General features: G+C 35.9%; 1 protein-coding gene across 1 annotated transcript in view; it reads right to left on the bottom strand.

Moving 5' to 3' along the window:
- Positions 1-5280: 5280 nt before the first annotated feature.
- Diaph2 (diaphanous related formin 2) overlaps positions 5281-19454 on the bottom strand; it is an 826225-nt gene continuing 812051 nt past the window's right edge. The window contains exon 29 of the mRNA XM_048336944.1: positions 5281-6813. Coding sequence (XP_048192901.1) covers positions 6746-6813 — 68 coding nt within the window. The 3' untranslated portion in view covers positions 5281-6745. The remainder of the gene's footprint in view (positions 6814-19454) is intronic.

A 19454-nucleotide genomic window follows, 5' to 3' on the forward strand; every position in this document is an offset into this window, starting at 1 on the left:
AGAAATGAGATGATGGAATACTGGATGTAAAAAGTGAAAGTCTTTTCAAAAGTACAAAGCACTACACAATATAAGGTCACAGAAAGTCAGCTTTCTATCACAGACGCTCTGGAGTCACTGACATCTGTAAGAAACCTATTTTCTCATTATGCTGAATTCAGCTAGGGGCACATAGTATATGACCCCTTTTATTTACCACTCCCTTCCTCCTCCAAGCACCACTGTGTCACCAGTTGTTCAGCCAAGTAAAGCTCTTCATTTCTTTTTATTTTTGTCAAGAAACCTAGGCCACTGTGCTATTATATGTCACAGGGTTCCCAAAGACTATTGAAAGAGAAAATTCATAGTGCTTGAGTATTTTCAACTTAATCCTCATTGTGATATCTGGGTTTATGTGGGAAAATAATTAGACAAATAAGGTAAGACACTCGGATGAGGAAGGTAAAACAAGTTGAAAAAAATGGTTTATATTCCAAATTGAAATAAAGCTACTTAATGTCACATGATCCAGAAGGTCACTAGAGAAACAACTTTATGTGATTAAGTAGAAAGGTATTTTGCATAAAGAGACAGACACAGTTTGAAAATCTGAGATTCCGAGGAAAACACTGAAATAGGACACACTGATGTTCCTTTAGAGAGTAGAAATTGTTCAAGAACCACTTAAATGTACAGCTTACCATATTAACCAGACACTTAGGATGCTCTATGAACTAATTAAAGTTTTTCCCATAAATTATACTTCATGTAAATGCCTTTCTTTCCTGTCAGTAGGAGACTGAAACTGAGACTGAACACTTTATGTCTACTCAGTCTTTGTCAGTTTCTTCTTTGAAAGGCCACTCTAGTTAAATTGCTCAAATGGTTATAGTCTCGGAGTCCAGGACTGTATGTGGCCTGCAGTAGGTGTGAAGTAACTATTGACCATATAACTAAAACTATCACACATCCAAATCTACTTACCTTTCAAACTTCATTTCAAGTGCCATCCTCTTCAAAGAATCTATATCGATACCTCTTTCCACCTTATCTAAGATGAAAAGTTGACATGTTTCTATGCAACTTCTGTGAGCCTTATCCATACCATATTTTTTTTAACAAAGCAGCTTCCTTGATTGGACACTTGGTGACCAGCACAGCCACATTGATAGCAGGGTTGGAGGAAACTTTAGCCAAGTAGAGAAGTTGTGGCTTTTATGATATTTAGGATTGTTTTGTCTCATAAACATCTAAAGGTAGAAATGTTGGCTGGACCTCAATTTGACAAGATATAGGTAAAAGTATTATCTTGGTAATCTCCAAGAATTAGGGGAAATGTTTTGATTTGCATAATCCATGTATTTGCAAGTTATTTTTCCCCTTCAATTGATACTAAATGTAATAATATTTCATTTTTGGCTTTTGTGACTATAGACATTTAAATAAATTGTCTGTAGATGACATTTGTGGCTATACCTTTGTTTTATCAAACATATCAAACATATATAGCATGCTACACATACATACACACACACACACACACACATATTTTCAGAAATTCATCCTTTGAACTCTTGGAATTAGGATCAAATTTCCCAAGTTGTGGGTACTGTTTCTACACTTTCTACTAAGGAATTTGCCTATTTATGTTGTGGGGGTGGGGGGGGGACAATTTATTTGTTTGCTAGAACTCATTATTCCAAAGGAAACAATGAATTTGGCAGGTTTGGGATCATATCATGTATAGACATATTTAATTTCAAATCCCTGATTTTCGAGTCAGCCCACCCATGATGAGAGATTCTTTTGAAATCTCTCCAGAGAATAATAAACCTACAATTCTTCATTACTTATTCCAGGTGTTTACTCCTCCAAATATTTGAAGCCTGTTTGCTTTAGTACTATACTTAAATATTTTTTTCCATAAAAAGTTTCTCTGAGACAGATAAATCACCCTTCTGACTTCTCTAGACTTTCCAGTTGTACATATATCTCTCTACTCCCCTCTGGCTAGCAATGGGAAAGAATACTAAAGAAAGACCACATGATTCACATAATATGAATCTTTAAAGATGTCCTATTCAAAGACCAAAATTCTAATAAAAACAATCTAACTTTTTTCAGTCAAAGCTCCTTGTAGAAAGTTTGCATATCCTGTCAACACTTCCCAGTTCATGCCCTTTCATTCATCCTGAATAATTATTTAAGGAAGTACAACATTTAATGCATATCTAAACTTTATTGAATTAGTAGGCATTACATAAAGATTGCAAGTCATTCTTGGTCCTGCTTAGAGACAAGTGTTTATTTCAAGGCAAAACGAGAGCACAAATAACAGTTTTACTGCTACTGAAATGCTTTGTGAAGATATGGTCACAATCTCCCTCACTACTCATCCAATGATGTCTTTGTTTTACCTCTCTTTTCAGCGGAGGGATTCACAATGTCTAAATTGTTTGTAAGGAACCTTCTGTGTCAGAGGTAGTTATGTACCTACAATATGAATATTAGAAGACATTTGGTCAAAGACTCTATAAAAGGGGCAGAAGAAATAAATAGTGTGGAGACTGATGATTTTTTCAAGCTAATTGGCCATAGTGGCAAAGATATCAAGCAAAAGTTCAAATACCCTTTGTTTGGTCCATTAAACAACATAGCATGCAGTAGTCTATGCAGATAATAGCTTTTAGAGGCAATCTTAGATTTGGCATGAGCACTAAGGGCATATTTTCAAACATGTAGAATATATTTATGTGCAATGACTAAGTGTAGTGGCTCAATGGTTACCCCTAAAGATCTTTACACAAAATCTGTAAAATTACCATATATGGACAAAATAGTCTTTGAAGATGTAAATTGGGGGAGATTAGCATAGGTAATCTGGGTGAGTCCTAAATGCCCTCATACTTGTCCTAACCAAGAAGTAGAGATAGATTAAATATGCACAGGGGAGAATGAGTAAAGACAAGCCAGTGAGGGAAGTCACAAGCCAAAGGAAATGGTTTGGGAAATTCTGAGCCAATAACTAAAATTAGGAGATTCATTGTTAGCAAAGTATGCTGTGGAGATAAGGCCAAGATATTGGCTGGACCACCTTTGGTAGTGCTGAAGAGATCAGGAATTGACTCACGGACTCTCTCAATGCTCTCAGCAGAAACCAAGAACAGAGATGAGATTATCCAACAAAGATCTGTGGCCCCTCTTCTCTAAGGATGTGAATTAACATGGTGAATCAAAACATGTGACTCAAAACCCATTAGGGTTTTTTTATACTATTTTTATCAATAAAAATATTCCCATCTTTGCCTGAAATGGAATTTGGGCAAAATAAGACCAAGCTCGGGGGACTGAGGCTCAAGTAGTGGAGTGCTAGCTTTGAGCTCAAAGAGGCTAAGGGACAGCACCCAGGCCCTGTGTTCAAGCCTCAGGACTGGAAAAAATAATAATAAAAAGACCATGCTATCAGTCTACCTATATTCTACAGGCAGAAAGCAGACTGATTTAACTTGTGATCAGCAAACATGTTACCCTTCAAGATAAACAATCAGCCCAAGGGCAGTAGTGAGGATGCAAAGGCAGAGGCCCAGTCCACTATCCAAGAGGAAAGATCTGCAGATCCAAAAGTTAGACTCCCGAGACACAGAGAACTCTTGCCAGGCCTTGAAGTTCATGAAGAATTTGTTTAGCTAATTTTTAAAGTGATTGTGTCAGCTGACTCTTTTCTTATTTACATTCTCTCCCTTTTGAAATACAAATGTCTCATCATTATTCCATGCTTGGCCCACTCTCATTATTTTGGAAGAAAACATTTTCTTTTCCTTCTTTTACTGGTTAGTTCATAAGTGGAGAAGTATATTGTCCCAGAAATAATGATACACAGTTTTACTTATACTTGATTTAGATGATCTACATGATGAACTTTGGAACTACTATACTTGGATGAGATTTCATACATAGAGTGGAAGATATAATGGGTTGAGACTGGAGAATATCGGTTTAGGATGAACATATCTTACATATGGGTCAGACCCAGACCTGGGGAGGCCAGAGGGCAGATTATTTTGAGTTGAGGGTGGCTTCCAAAAAGAGAACTCGTATGTTATTGTATTTGGGGAAAAAAAGGTCGTACAGATATAATAGTATCAGAAATCTTGAGATGGCAATATTATTCTAAAATAATTTAGATAGCATTATATATCATGTATATATTACCACAAACATATTTAGAGAAGGGCAGAAGGTTCAAAATAAGAAACACAAAGTAACACAAAGAAAAACAAAGGGAAATGTGGCCATAAGCCAAGAAATGGTCATAGCCTCCAGCAACTGGACAAGACAAGAAAGAAATCACATGCAATCCCTCTGTAGGGACGATGAAAATTTGCATAAATGGTACTCTCATGTGTGGCAGTAAAACAAGATTTAGTCCTATGCCAAATATGGGTGATAATTTTCAATGTAAAACAGAACTGCATGTAATTAGAATAGGATGATTTTAAAACAAGTGAGCAAAAGGTTTAATTTAATTAGGCTCTGAAAGGCTTTTGATATTTGTGGAAAGCATGTGGAATTGTTTGAAATACAAATGCATGATTTATCGATAATAGTGCTCCATTCATTCTTCTTCACAAGCTACAAAATAAGGCAAGTTCACTTCTGGAAAAGGTGATAAACAACAGTATATCTACCTTGACCAGCTTGATAATATGGCATGGCAAATATCCCCAATTTGAGACAGTTTTCTATAACCTGAAAAACTATCAAGAGCCTTAATTATAAAATATCACAGACTTCATAAAAGACTTTGTAAATTCAAAATGCAATAGGTATTTAAATAAAATAGTAGAACCTAACCTCTGTGGAAGTTGTTAGTAAAATTGTGGACAAAATTGATAGGTCCTTAAACATGATTGTGTGTCTGTGTGCATGTGTACATGCAAGCATGCCCATGTATGTTTTAGATAGGAAAAATCTGAGATAATGGTATGATTTGATTTCTCTATTTGTAACAGCTCCAGAGTTAGGAATCAGAACTAGTGGTCACTTGTTTACATTATCTCAGCTGGTGAATTTTTTTTTATTTTTTTATTTTTTGCCAGTCCTGGGCCTTGGACTCAGGGCCTGAGCACTGTCCCTGGCTTCTTCCCGCTCAAGGCTAGCACTCTGCCACCTGAGCCACAGCGCCCCTTCTGGCCACTTTCCATATATGTGGTGCTTGGGAATGGAACCGAGAGCTTCATGTGTAGGAGGCAAGCACTCTTGCCACTAGGCCATATTCCCAGCCCACTCAGCTGGTGAATTTTTAAGTCAGCCATTGTTTTTGGGTGCAAATGTTTGAGAAGTAAAAATAGTATTTTCTACATAAGAAATATACATACAAAAATCTTACAGTAATCACAATAATATGCATGAATTAGTCTTAAAATTATACTCTAGAGAACTTATAGCAATTATTTCAACACTCATTTTAAACTAATAGACATGTTAAGTAAAACTTTAACTCTCTCATATATTTAAAAATATTGAACTTGTTTTCCTTCTGAAAGTTGTTCTAGCAACATTGTTAAATTTGTTAAAAGAAAGTAAGTAAATGTGATGATGATTGAGAAATTCACTTGTTACTGGAATATGGAATTACTGCAGAGATATATTGAGAGATATAAATATATGCACACATATATACATACATACATAGAATTTTTTCTTCAGACAACTAAAGTAGGCAAGGAGAGTAAAAAGGGGAAAAAACAATTGACCTTTTAGATAGTTTCTATTACCTCCTTTGGAAAGAAATATCATTCCTCTCAAGTCTTATAGAATGCTCTCCCCTGTCTTCAAGGAGGTCAAGGGAGAAAGAATAGAGAGAGAGAAAACCCACCACAAAACAGGAATCAGTATTTTCCTTTAAAATCTAAATAAAGGTATTAGAATTTTCAGGTTCATCTCTAACATAAACATTAAAATGTAGGGATTTTTTCTTAAAAATATCCATATAAAGTATTAGTATAAAGTAGATATCTATGCATAATTAGAAAATACTTCTTTAAATCAAGTTTAAATCATTTTAACTAATTCTGTTAAACTTTGTTTTAATTTTTAGTAATGATAAATGCCTGCAATATCATGCTGAAAAGCTAGACTAGTGATAAGTTTAATTTCAGAGAAAGTAGATGAATCCATCATCTTTCACTTGTGATAAGATTTTAAATAACTTGGCTGGGGTGGAACAGTACTTTTGCTGAACTCCCCAAATGGTGTTCAATATGAGCCCCTTTCCAAACCATTAACATGAATATCTTTCTTGACCTTTTCCTTTTATATACATAATGAGAGTTGGAAGCAGATACTAAATAATTCTATTTATTTTGTTCTCTTGCTTCTTATTCTTTTTCTTTTTTTTGGGAGGCGGGGCATGACCTAGCCATATCAGATTTAAATTTTGCAACAGAATGTTTGTGAACGCCTTAGAACTCCTCAATTTTGAATAGTTTCCTCTTCAGAGTCAGGTCACACAGCATGACAAGTAATACAGCTTTACGTTTAAGCGTGACCTTAAAGTCACATTATAAGTGTGACAGTTGTGTTTTAATTAGGAAAATTGGGGGAGGAGTCCTGCAGTGGGTTTACAAACACACATTACTTTATCCAGCTTGGGTTGACTTTGCAGGAATGTACTTAGTCCACTCCAACTCTTGAGTGAAGGTTTTGTTCTCAAAATGTCTGATTTTGTTTACTTAAATATTTTCATATTCTTTGGTATCAGCAATCACTTAGATGACATGGCTCCTCCGTTGTGGCGAGAGCGTGACCTTTCCAAAGGTGCTCGTCTGTTATCTATAAGACAAAAAGAAAAGGAACCAAAAAACACAGTGAGCTTCAGATCTTGGCTATTGCAGGTCAAATGCGGTTTTCAAACAGTCTGAAAAATCACTTCAAATGAATATGTAAATAAGCAGCAAGGAGCCCAGATCTGAGGAGTTCATATTGTAGCTGACTGGCTGAAGTCAAGAGTTCTGCAATCAGCAACAAATGACTTTTCTTGGTAAGCAAAGTCAGAGTGATAAAAGCAATAGAAGAACTCTCTCAAATACAGTCCCCTTGGAAATAGCAGGCGACAACAAAATTCCTTGGTAAAGATGTTAAATTGAAAGGATCTATGTTCAGTGCCTTTTGTTGGAAAGCACTTCAATTCCCTGTGAGTTTTCAATTTGTATGTTGGCTACCTCTAGAGGACATGAATGTGGGCAAAGCAGAAAAGAGTTTTTATTTTATTTTTTACAATGATTGCATAATGTGGCAATCAAAGCAACTATCCAGTTTGCCTGATTGTATGATGCAAACAAATTCAATACATTATGTAATCATTATGGGAATGAATAATGAGTGGGACCTACAACAGGCCCCATCCGTCACAGGAAGAATAATCACTGCAGAGATAACCATTGCCACAAAACTTGGAAAGCAAAGTTTAAAAGCATTGGAAGTTGCTGAAAATAGTTTTGCTTTAATAGGAAAAGGTTTACAGCTCTGCACTGCGACAGTAACTACTATATTATTATCAACTCTGTTTTATGCTCAGCTTAAGTGCAATTGATGGTGAAAATCCATTTCTGACTAAACCATTATGTACTTGGATTCTCTATCTCAAATGAGAGTAGGTCCCTAGAAATAATAACCACCACCAGCACTTACATAAATGCTAACATTTTACACTCGTTAATTTGCTAATTCACACAGCATCCCTGGGAGGTAAGCCCATTTCATTCCATCCTATTATCTCTGCTTTAGTGATGAAGGTTACACAGCAAATCAATGGTATGATGGGGGATTATAAAGCAAAGTTAATGCCTAAGTGTCAGGCCTGTTTGGTGCGGTGGTTATATGTTGGGGCCTTCTTAGTCTTCTTTCTAAGATGACGATACTCAAGAAACACATCTTGCCTGCACATGGGGAGGATGGCTTGAGAAGTTCTGAGGTTTGTTATGGTGCATTGCGTATCTGTGCTAGCATCTCTTGATTGATTATGGGTAGTCTGTGGTCAATACACAGAGCGAACAAACTGTTTCCCCTGACCTTGGCTTCATTAACACCATCTTATGAGTACAGAGCCAACCCAACAAGGAAAGGGATAACACTGTTCAAAAAGAAATGTATTCATGACCTTACCTATGTAACTATAACCCCCTGTACAATAAAATTTTAAAAAGGTCTACCGAGAGCTTGAAATGCAATAAATACCACTGAGAGGTAAAAAAGCAAGAAGGCATTTTCTGTACTTGAAGATATATCAAGAGTGATGGATTATTTGTGTATCCTTCTGAAGATATCATTAAAAAGTCTATTATTTAGTCTGTGATATGGATCACAATTCAGCCAAAAATGTGGAGATAATGTTCTTGGATAAAAGAATTATTACTTAGATGTTCCTAGTTTGCATAAAAATTGATTTGGAATGTCTTAGAAAACATTTACAAATGACATTACAGTACAATGGCTCCTTTTATACTTCTGGCATTTAAACATGCAATTTAAAAAGTTACCTGTCATGGGAAGAAACCCCAAAGTCCCACGACTGTCTTAGGCTTGTGTTTTGGACAGGGTGTGTCCTACATGCTAAGTCAACAGTCATCCATGCCTTCTCTCCAAGAATGCCACTGCCTTCCTATATAGCATTTATTCTACCTCCCAAACAGCAGCTTTTACAGCTTTAAATGGCAAGTGGTGACAATCATTCACATCATCTTGCAACACATTTTTCTTTTGTATGCCTAATAGGTCTCTAAGTTAATGAGATAATTATGTGGAAAAGAGTTTCTGAAAAGGTCACCACTTACATTTTCAAAATGTCAACCCATACCTTGTTTATGAAAATAAATGCTTTTAGAAACAATGGCAACAATTACCGATCTCCATCTTTTTATTTATTTTCAATTACATATGTTAAAACAAATTTAGTTATAAAATACATATATTTATATTCTAAACATGTATGGATCAAGCCATAAGTGGAATTCTGAGGTTCTCATAAAGCATATACAAATCTATACATATGTATATATACACACATATGTATCTTTCCATCTGTCTTCACCTTTTAATGGCTACCAATCTTGTGATAACATCTTTTCTTGCTTAGAGTCCTATCTTTTTTGAATTACAAATTGTAAAATCATCTGATGAGTAGTTTAAAATACAACCTTTTCTGTTTATGTTACTAAATACTAATAGTCCTCATAAGTTAGCCTTCATTTATCTGAAAACAAGTACTAGATATTATTGCTGTCTGTGGTAACAGTAATTTAGGTTATTGTAAGAATGATTTCATTCCTTTAATTCTATACAAGTAGAGGAAGTGGGCATTTATGTGATACAATTTGATAGTTGAGATTCTTGAGATTCCACAAGATCAACTAGGATTCAAATTCATTTTCTCATTCTCCCAACACTAAGGGTACTGCTATAATTTAGAGGGCAAACTATCAGCAATTTATAACTCATGTATTTACTGGATATTGTGGCTAATGCCCATAATCCTAGCTACTAAAAAGTTGGAGATCCGTAAGATTATATTTCAAAACTAGCCAGGGAAAATAAGACTTCATCTCAACCAATAAAAAACTAGGCATAGTGGCCTGTACTTGTCACCTTAGCTATGCAGGAAGTAATAAGAAGGATCATGGTCTAGGCCAGATTAGGGTGAGCAGGGGGTGGAGGAGAAGACACCCTATTTGAAAAACAGTGGAAACAAAAAGGGCTGTGGGCATGGTGGTACAGGGCATGCTCAGCAATTGCAAGATCCTAGCATAGCCAAAAATTCCCACAAAAAATGAACAACAAAAATAATAATTAAAAATACCATACATCGAAATGTATCCAATGCCTAACGTATGAAACTGTAACCTCTCTGTACATTAGTTTGATAATAAAAATTTGAAAAAAAATTAAAAAAAATAAAAATAAAAAGACTTAAACCCTCAAAAAAATACCATACATCTATGATATGTAGGGCTTTGTTAATAAGTATTGGCATCCCTTTGTAATTTTCCTGTTAGGATTTTGGAAATGAAAGGGACAAAAAGGTATGCTGGTGGGGAGAAGTTTTCTATGGGGGTAGACTTACTGATGACTGTGAAACTATTTCTCTGCAGGAAAGAAGACATGATTTGTTATATTCGTTCTCTGCTTCAGTTTTCCCACATAATGGACTAGCACATCATAGTAAATAAGAAATTCCAGGTCTAATATTTCCTCATGGTATAAGAATTCATTAGCCCAAACAATGCAATATCTATATAGCTTAGAAACATGAGATCTCATGCAGCATTATGTCTGGGATGCCAATTCCAAAAATTTACCATTCAAATTCACCACAGCTCATTGTAAGCACATGTGAATATATAGCCTTGTTCACCAGCGAGTTGTTTTTTAAATAGACCCAGCAGGAAGGCAACAGATTCTGATATTATGAATGGATTTGGTCAAAGAATGAAGTTAAAGAGAATGATACTTATATCAAAATGTATATGCTATGGAGTAAATGTGGCAAAAATGAAATCAACATTCAATTTTTCACTCAAAGATAATCAAAGTATACAACCCAGCTTTAACATTATTTTTCATGCTATCCAGCTCAAACTGAAGTCTAGCCTGTTCCTACTGCCATAAAAGTTATTAACTTCATGCCCTTTCTTTTTCCTTCCTTCCTTCCTTCTATCCTTCCTTCCTGCCTGCCTGCCTGCCTTCCGTGCTTCCTTCCTTCCTTCCTTGCTTCCTTACTCCCTTCCTTCTATTCTTCCTTGCTCCCTCCCCTCACCTCTGAGAGAGAAGGTATCTGTATACGAATTTGAACTTCTAAGATTTATACAACAGTGCTTGTTAAGGTCTGCTTTGGGGTTTAAACTGTGCTCACAGGTGTTTGGAGATTGGCATTTCCAATCCAAATAGGCGGAATCTCATCTCCCACTCAAAACAAGCAGGAAGCAGAGCAGTCAATCAAAGACCTGGAAGAAAACACTCAAAATGCTCTACAAACTCTACTGATAAAAATGTTAAATGAAGAGTTTAAATGTCTTCCGACAACTATTGTGGAGAGTGAGGAGATGACCCAAAGATTAATACATCAATCCAGCCATAAAATAATAGAGGAATTCGTAGCCTCCCCAAATAGAAAGATAAATGAACTTCAAGAGTCCAATGAAAAGATAGCTACCCAGCTAAAAGACTTGAGAGACAGTACTCAGAACCAAATTAATTAAGAAAAGAAATCCATACAGGACCTCAGAAACAATTATAGCAAAGACATGGAAGCCTTCAAGAAAGACCAGTCAGAAGGAAGGGAGATTCAAAATCAAGTAGCTAGCCTATAGAGCAGAATAGATGAAGCCACGGATCGAATCTCAGGAACTGAAGATTCCCTAGAATCTATGGAGAAAGATAAAAAAACAATACAATCAACCAAAATTCAGAGCACAACAAGGGACTATTTTGCAAATTTTTATGCTAACAAATTAGAGAACGTGGAAGAAATGGACGATTTGGTAGCAAACATTGATATCCCCAAACTTAACCATGAAGATTTAAACCTTCTAAACAGACCCATATCCAGCATTGAAATAGAAACTGCAATAACAGATCTCCCATCCCAGAAAAGCCCAGGTCTAGATGGATTCAAAGCAGAATTCTACAAGGCCTTCAAAACAGAACTGACACCAATATTTCCTCTATCTCTTCAATGAAATTGAAAGAATGACATTGCCCCATTCGTAAGGAAATGGAAGGAGTTGGAAAACATTATACTAAGTGAAGTGAACCAGACCCAAAGAAACATGGACTCTATGGTTTCCCTCATAGGGAATAATTAGCACAGGTTTAGACTAGTCACAGCAGATGATCACAAGAGTCCAATATCTATGCCCTTATGAACACATAAGATAATGCTAATTGAAATGAACTCCATGTTATGGAAACGACTGTTATATCACTGTTGTAATTACTTTCAACATGCCATGTGAAACCATAGCTTCTTTTGTTGACGATTCTCTTTTATCACCTTCCTGCAGTTGTCCCTGTGCTATCACTGTATCTCATCTGAGTACCCTGGATACTGTATATACTGGCATTAGAACTAGGAAAGTGAAAGGGAATATCAAAATCGAGAGACAACAGATAAATAAGACAAAGGACTCTAAAAGAAATACTTGCAAAACCATTTGGTGTAAACCAACTGAACAACTCACAGGGGGAATGGGGAGGAGGGAGGTGGGGAATGAGGGAGGAGGTAACAAATAGTACCAGAAATGTACCCATGGCCTTACATATGAAACTGTAACCCCTCTGTACATCACTTTGACAATAAATAATTATTAACAAAAACCTAAATAACTAGAATGAAGTGTATATGTTGATTTCTAGTTTGTAAATCTTTATTTTTTATGTTTTAAAATGGGTTATACAATTTTCTTATCTCCTAGGAACCATAAGTATTAAGCTATATTGAACTGTTTTATTTCAGTGGAATTGTATATATAGCATGCTGTGGATAAGAGCCAATCAATTACCTCCACTTAACAATTAAATAGTCCAAGCTCTATTCTATTCTCAGTGCCATTGTAATGTGTTTAAGCCTAGAAACTGGCCATGTTGTGTAATCTATATCCTTCACTACATGCAAATAAATCCCTGCAAAGAAAACAGAAACCAAGGGTACTGTGGTAGTTCAAGTTGGCAAAAGAGATGAAAGTTATTTTAATGATGATGGTAATGGAAAGCAATAATGTTAAAATAGTTCAGAGGCTACTGTGACTATAGTTACACAACTCCCATTAACTGTAATTGGAGTTAAGTACATATAATGATAACAAAATAGACTCCTAAATGGCTTTCCAATTGGAAAATAAGCAAATGCATTCCAGGAAACAGCATGGTTTTGTGTGGAAAATACAGTATTCTAATTGAGGTGCACAAATTATTTTCTCATTGATATTGCTGAACATATGATGCTGATATTTTTCCTATGCTTAGGGTTGTAGACCTGCTGGAAGTAAGATCTGTACAAAGAATGCCTTTCCTTTACTTAATGCTCAGCATTTGTTATGTTATTAAAGGAAAAGTCTCAATAGTTGCAATGGATTTATTAATTCAGTAGCTTGTTATCAGCATCAAACTCTGCTGTGCTAGGGGAAAAACAAATTATATTCTACAAAACTACAGTAGTGTGATTAAATCACATTACTATATTTCACTTTCTTCTTATCCTCCCTGCCAGGTAGTAACTCTGTTCTCTATCTCTATTATGAACTTCATATTTTGTAAACTATCAACTCTTGTACTAATATAAAGGTACATTATCAAACAAACTCAATTATAGTAACTTTAGGAAGATTGAAATATGTGATAAAAGTAAAATCACATGGCATAATATTACTTCAAGGCATTAAAAACTTAATCCATATTAAGCTACAAATGCAGAAACTGTACAATGCTTACTTTTAACTATCAAACATAGTATTTTTATAATGTACAACCAGATTCTTGGGATTTTAAATGGCTAACATTTACATAATTGATAACTTGAATATTTCAAATGGTTTCAGAAAATATGACATAGGAAAAAAATGAAATCACTATAAGGTTCAGTATTGTAACTGCCAGGGACCTTATTATTGATTGGATTCAAATGTTAAAGCTAGTGAACAGATTTTTTTTCAATGTCCTTGGATCTGTTCATTAGCCACACATTATGTTTGCTTTTTTATTGGACAAATTGTCTATGAAGTTGAAAGTCTAATGACAATGCCTGCAGATATGGAAAATATAGAAAATGTTAACACCATAAATATAAAAGAATGTTAGACAACAGTGGAAAAGGATCTCATGGAAATTATATAAATGAAATTTACACTGAAGAGCAAGCCTGCAGAAACTACATAGTGTGAGGAGTTTCAAAAGGTATTTAATATAGTGATTTATACATAATAGTTTCTTACATAATATTATCTATTGGTTAAGAAACCATCTAATCATTAGCAACGAATCAGAAACTGATCGTTAAATTCACCTTCAGATATGCTGCTTATGGAGGAAATATATTTTTGTCATTAGCACAAGGCAGTACTTCCTTTTGTGCATCCATCTACCTAAAATTGTTACTGCGTTATCTATCTGCAAGGTATCAGAGCAGGCACCTTATACATTATTAGTTTGAGAAGATGAATGTACCAAAACCAAGGAATCTAGTTGTCTCTATCATATTCTAAGCACAATAGAGGTTCAGAATAGAGAACAAAAATATCCATTGAGTGTTAGATTTGGGTGCAGGCTGAAAAAATTGGGGGCAGCCAGGTGCCAGTGGCTCACACCTGTAATCTACCTACCCAGGAGGCTGAGATCTGAGAATGGTACTTTGAAGTGAGCCCAGGCAGAGAAATCCTTGAGATTCTTATCCCCAATTAACCATCAGAATTAAAAAAAATGGAAGTGGAGCTATGGCTCAATTAATGAATCACTAGCCTTGAGCAAAAAAAATTGGGGGCAGCCAGGTGCCAGTGGCTCACACCTGTAATCTACCTACCCAGGAGGCTGAGATCTGAGAATGGTACTTTGAAGTGAGCCCAGGCAGAGAAATCCTTGAGATTCTTATCCCCAATTAACCATCAGAATTAAAAAAAATGGAAGTGGAGCTATGGCTCAATTAATGAATCACTAGCCTTGAGCAAAAAATCTCAGGTTTAGCACCCAGGCCCTGAGTTCTAAACCAATCCAAGACCCACACCAAAAATAGAAAAAAAAATGATGGATTTCAACAAGAAGCAATAGAAGAATAGCTGCAATTTTTGATGAGTAGAAAAAGTGAGTTCAGTTTCTGTGTTACTATTCAATGATCAGATTCTTGCTAGTGGGAGTAGGCATCATTGAAAGAAATTAATATATAAAAGGAATATCAGAAAGCCTATCCATTTTAAACCATTTTCTCTATGAAAAGGAGCTAAATAATACAATCAAAGTAAATGTCTTGTGAGATTCACAGATATAGTAGTAGCTACTTCTATAAACAGCTGGTGTTCTTGCTAAATCTATTACAAAAATGTTGTATATAGAAGACAGCAGTTATTTTAAAAGTCAGCAGGAAAAAACGGCATTTTTAAGTCATGTGGTGAGGCTCTGTTGTAGAACCCTAGACAACATTATGAAGATGGACAGTTGAAAAGCTGACCAAGGCAGAGATTACAATGAACTGGGCCAAGACTGCTTGGTAGGGTGAGAGCTTGAGCAGCCAATTGGGTAGGTGTAGAATAGCTAGCTGTTAAATGGTACTGGGGCTACACTGTCAATTCATTACTGCCACTTGTCAACTATGTATCTTTCTTCTCCCTGTGTGGTACAAATCACTATGACTAAGAATACTCATCATCAGCCATTCCTTTATCTTTGATCATATGATGGACAATGCTCTGTCATTTTCTGTGTCAGTTGTTTGTGATCTGCATGAGCTTTGTGGCTGATATGCTGACCTAAAATCTATTTATTTGTCATCTACTTTTGTATCCGAATCACCTAAAGGCCATATATCTATTCTTTTCCTTTTTAACATGTACGACTGTCTCTTGATGATGAAAGTTTTAGAGTAGTCAGTCTAAGTTGCTAGCTTAAGGAGCCCCAAGTACTCTATGCTAGGGGGTAGTGAAGGGGGAAGTAATCTCACTGTCTACAGCAGTAAGATTAAAAATGACAGTTGTTCCTACTGCATGTTGCCTCTTTCTTCTGAAGGCCCAAATCATAGAAATAAACTTAACCCACAGCATACAACGCAAGAGCCAAGAAACAGGTGCTTCCCCTCAGTAGTGCTCCCCATGGCAGCCCGTGTTTAATTGCTTAACCAAAGAAACCTGTGTGGTTAATAGTATAGACACTTCAGCAGCTGCCAGTCTTGTTTTAAAATATAAACTGTCCCTTAAGGTAGAAGCCAGTCAACAGTTGTTTTAAATGTGAGCAATTAGGACAGAGTTTAAACACAGCTTTTTAATTTCATATTCATTACTGACAAAAGTACCTTTGTAATTTTAGTGTCTAATGTAATCTATGTACACCACAACCGCCAGGCACAGATTAGAGGTGAGTAAAAATGGCTACAAATTACCCATTTACCTCTCATCTAAGAAGTCACAAAAATAACTTCTGATATCAAATATATTGTGATAAAGTCAATCCTCAAATGATCAGGAAAAGGTATAAGTATGAATGCCTGTTTGTTTTTTTTCTATACTTCTCGTAGCAGTGTTCACATTTGGTGAAACCATAAATACCTTGTATGTTATCTGGGACTAAATACAGGATGTGAACTATATGTAACACAGAGGTATTACAGTCAATGTAAATTATCATATAGATTTATGGTAAGTATTGGAGGAAAAGGGCCACATTATAAAGTCAAAAAGGTGAAGTTATAAAAGAGTAGGTCATAATCCTACTTTTAAAAATAATATGTACATTTTAAGAGGATTTTTGGAAGTTTGAAAGGACATCCCAATTATCTTTGAACAATGGGGTCATGATTGCTTTCAGTATTTTTTCTAGTGTCTGCATTTTTTTTGCTTTAAGTTATTTTTTTCTTTCTTATTTATTGTCAAAGTGAGGTACAGAGAGGTTACAGTTTCATAAGTTAGGCACTGGATACATTTCTTGTAATGTTAGTGCCTGCATTTTTTGTGTTGAGCATGATTCTCAGATTAAAACACCTCTGATTTAATTCCGTGATGATTATTCCATCATTAACTATGCTATGATAGAAAGGGAAAAAAGTACAGAAAACAGGTGCAAACTTTTTGCCATGTTTGTGTAGGGCCATAGAATGTCCCCTGATGGGAAGGACAACTTTTAGAACATAAACTAATGCAATTTTATCTACTTATATATGAAGATACAATGCCTCCATTAGATTCTAAAAGTTCTAGTCTTCAAAAGTGCCTCTCACCAGGAGGAAGTAGATCATACCTGTAATCGTAGCTATTCAGGAGGCTGATAATTGAGGATCAGATTTCAAAGCCAGCCCAAGCAGAAAAGTCTATGAGACTTTCATCTCTAATTAATCACCAATAAGACAGAAGTGGAGATGTGGCTCAAGTGGAAGAGCAGTAGCAAAAAAGCTTAGTGACAGTGTCCAAGACCCGAGTTCAAGACCTAGGATCAGCATGTGCATACACACACACACACACACACACACACACACACACACACACACAAACACACATACACGCCTCTCTACAAAAACCTGCATTTCATAAAAATAATGGGGAAAAGTCCAAAATGGTAGGGAAGCACATCATAACTTCATATGACAAGAGCTTTACTCCATCAATAAAATTGCAAGGGACTTCAAAATTACTTTGCCACATGTTGCCCAAGAAATGATAAATTAAAATAGGAAAAATATTTTCTATGACGGTGCATGTTTTCAGCAAGGCATGTATTCAGAGTTATTTTCCCCAAATAGTACAGTTGGTGGTAGGTAGGGGTAGAGTGGAGTAACTTGATGGTAAATATTACTCTGTGAATCAGCATTATTAACTGATAAATGTACTAGTCTCTGAACTTACTAATTTACGCTACTAGACATATTTATTCTAATTAGCTGTCCCCCAAGTTACTTATTTGTTAAATGATATTCTAAACACCAATTTCCTCATCTGAAAATCAGAGATAATAAGAGTACTTACACTGTAGGGTGAAAAGGAGGTTCAATGGATTAACTTAGCAATTGCTCCAAATTCATTTTTCAATTTTTTTTTTTTCTATTTGTGATGGGGCTTGAATTTTTACCCATCTTTTTATTTTTTTTTATTTTTTTCAGATTTTTATTATCAAACTGATGTACAGAGAGGTTACATTTCTTGTACTGTTTGTTACCATGTCCCTCATACCCCCCTCCCCCTCCCCCTTACCTTTCCCCCCCTGAGGTGTTCAGTTCACTTACACCAAACAGTTTTGCAAGTATTGCTTTTGTAGTTGTTTGTCTTTTTTTACCCTGTGTCTCTCAATTTTGGTATTCCCTTTCAATTTCCTACTTCCAATACCAGTATACACGGTTTCGAATATACTCAGATAAGATTACAGAGATAGTGTAGGTACAACCACAGGAAGGTGATACAAGAACATCATCAATAATAGAAGCTACAGATACAGATGGGACGTTGAAAGTAGTAACAACTGTGATATAACAATCGTTTCCATAATATGGAGTTCATTTCACTTAGCATCATCTTAGGTGTTCATAAGGGTATAGCTATTGGGCCTTCTGATGCTCTGCTATGACTTACCTAAACCTGTACTAATTATTCCCAATAAGGGAGACCATAGAGTCCATGTTTCTTTGGGTCTGGCTCACTTCACTTAGTATAATTTTTTCCAAGTCCTTCCATTTCCTTATAAATGGGACAATGTCATTCTTTCTGATAGAGGCATAAAATTCCATTGTGTATATGTACCACATTTTCCTGATCCACTCGTCTACTGAGGGGCATCTGGGTTGGTTCCAGATTCTCGCTATGACAAATTGTGCTGTGATGAACATTGTTGTGCTGGAGGCGTTACTGTGATTTTGTTTGTGGTCTTTTGGATAGATACCCAAAAGTGGGGCTGCTGGGTCATTGGGGAGTTCTATATTTAGCCTTCTGAGGAATCTCCATACTGCTTGCCAGAGTGGCTGAATTAGTGTACATTCCCACCAACAATGAAGTAGGGTTCCCTTTTGGCCACATCCCCTCCAACAATTGTTATTGTTAGTTTTGTTGATATAGGACACTCTTACTGGGGTGAGATGGAATCTCAATGTTGTTTTGATTTGCATTTCTTTTATGGCCAGTGATGTAGAGCATTTTTTCATATGTCTCCTGGCCATTCTCATTTCCTCATCAGAGAAGTCTCTTTGTAGGTCTTTAGCCCACTTGATGAGGGGGCTATTGGTTCTTTGTGGTTTTGTCTTGGAAGAGGGTAATTTTTTTAGTTCTGCATATATTTTAGATATGAAGCCTTTGTCCGTTGAATGGCCGGTAAAGATCTTCTCCCAGTCTGTGGGCTTTATGTTTATCTTGCGAGCTATGTCCTTTGCCGTGCAGATGCTCTGAAGTTTGATGCAGTCCCATTTGTCCCAACATCCATTGATTTGTAGCCTTTCTGGGTCTTTGTTAAGGAAGTTCTGTCCTGTGCCAAGGAGGCCAAGTGTTTCTCCTACTCCTTCCTTTAGTGTTTTCAGGGTGTCTGTTTTAATTTTGAGGTCTTTGATCCATTCGGAATTGATTTTGGTGCAGGGTGATATATAAGGATCTAGTTTAAGTTTGTTGCAAGTGTTGAGCCAGTTTTGACAGCACCATTTGTTAAAGAGGCTATCTTTCTTCCATACTATTGTTTTAGCTCCTTTATCAAAGATTAAGTAGGCGTAGTTCTGTGGGTTCATTTCTAGGTCTTCAATTCTGTTCCATTGG

This window comes from Perognathus longimembris, chromosome 28, assembly GCF_023159225.1.
Source record: "Perognathus longimembris pacificus isolate PPM17 chromosome 28, ASM2315922v1, whole genome shotgun sequence".
In the NCBI taxonomy this organism is placed as follows: Eukaryota; Metazoa; Chordata; class Mammalia; order Rodentia; family Heteromyidae; genus Perognathus; species Perognathus longimembris.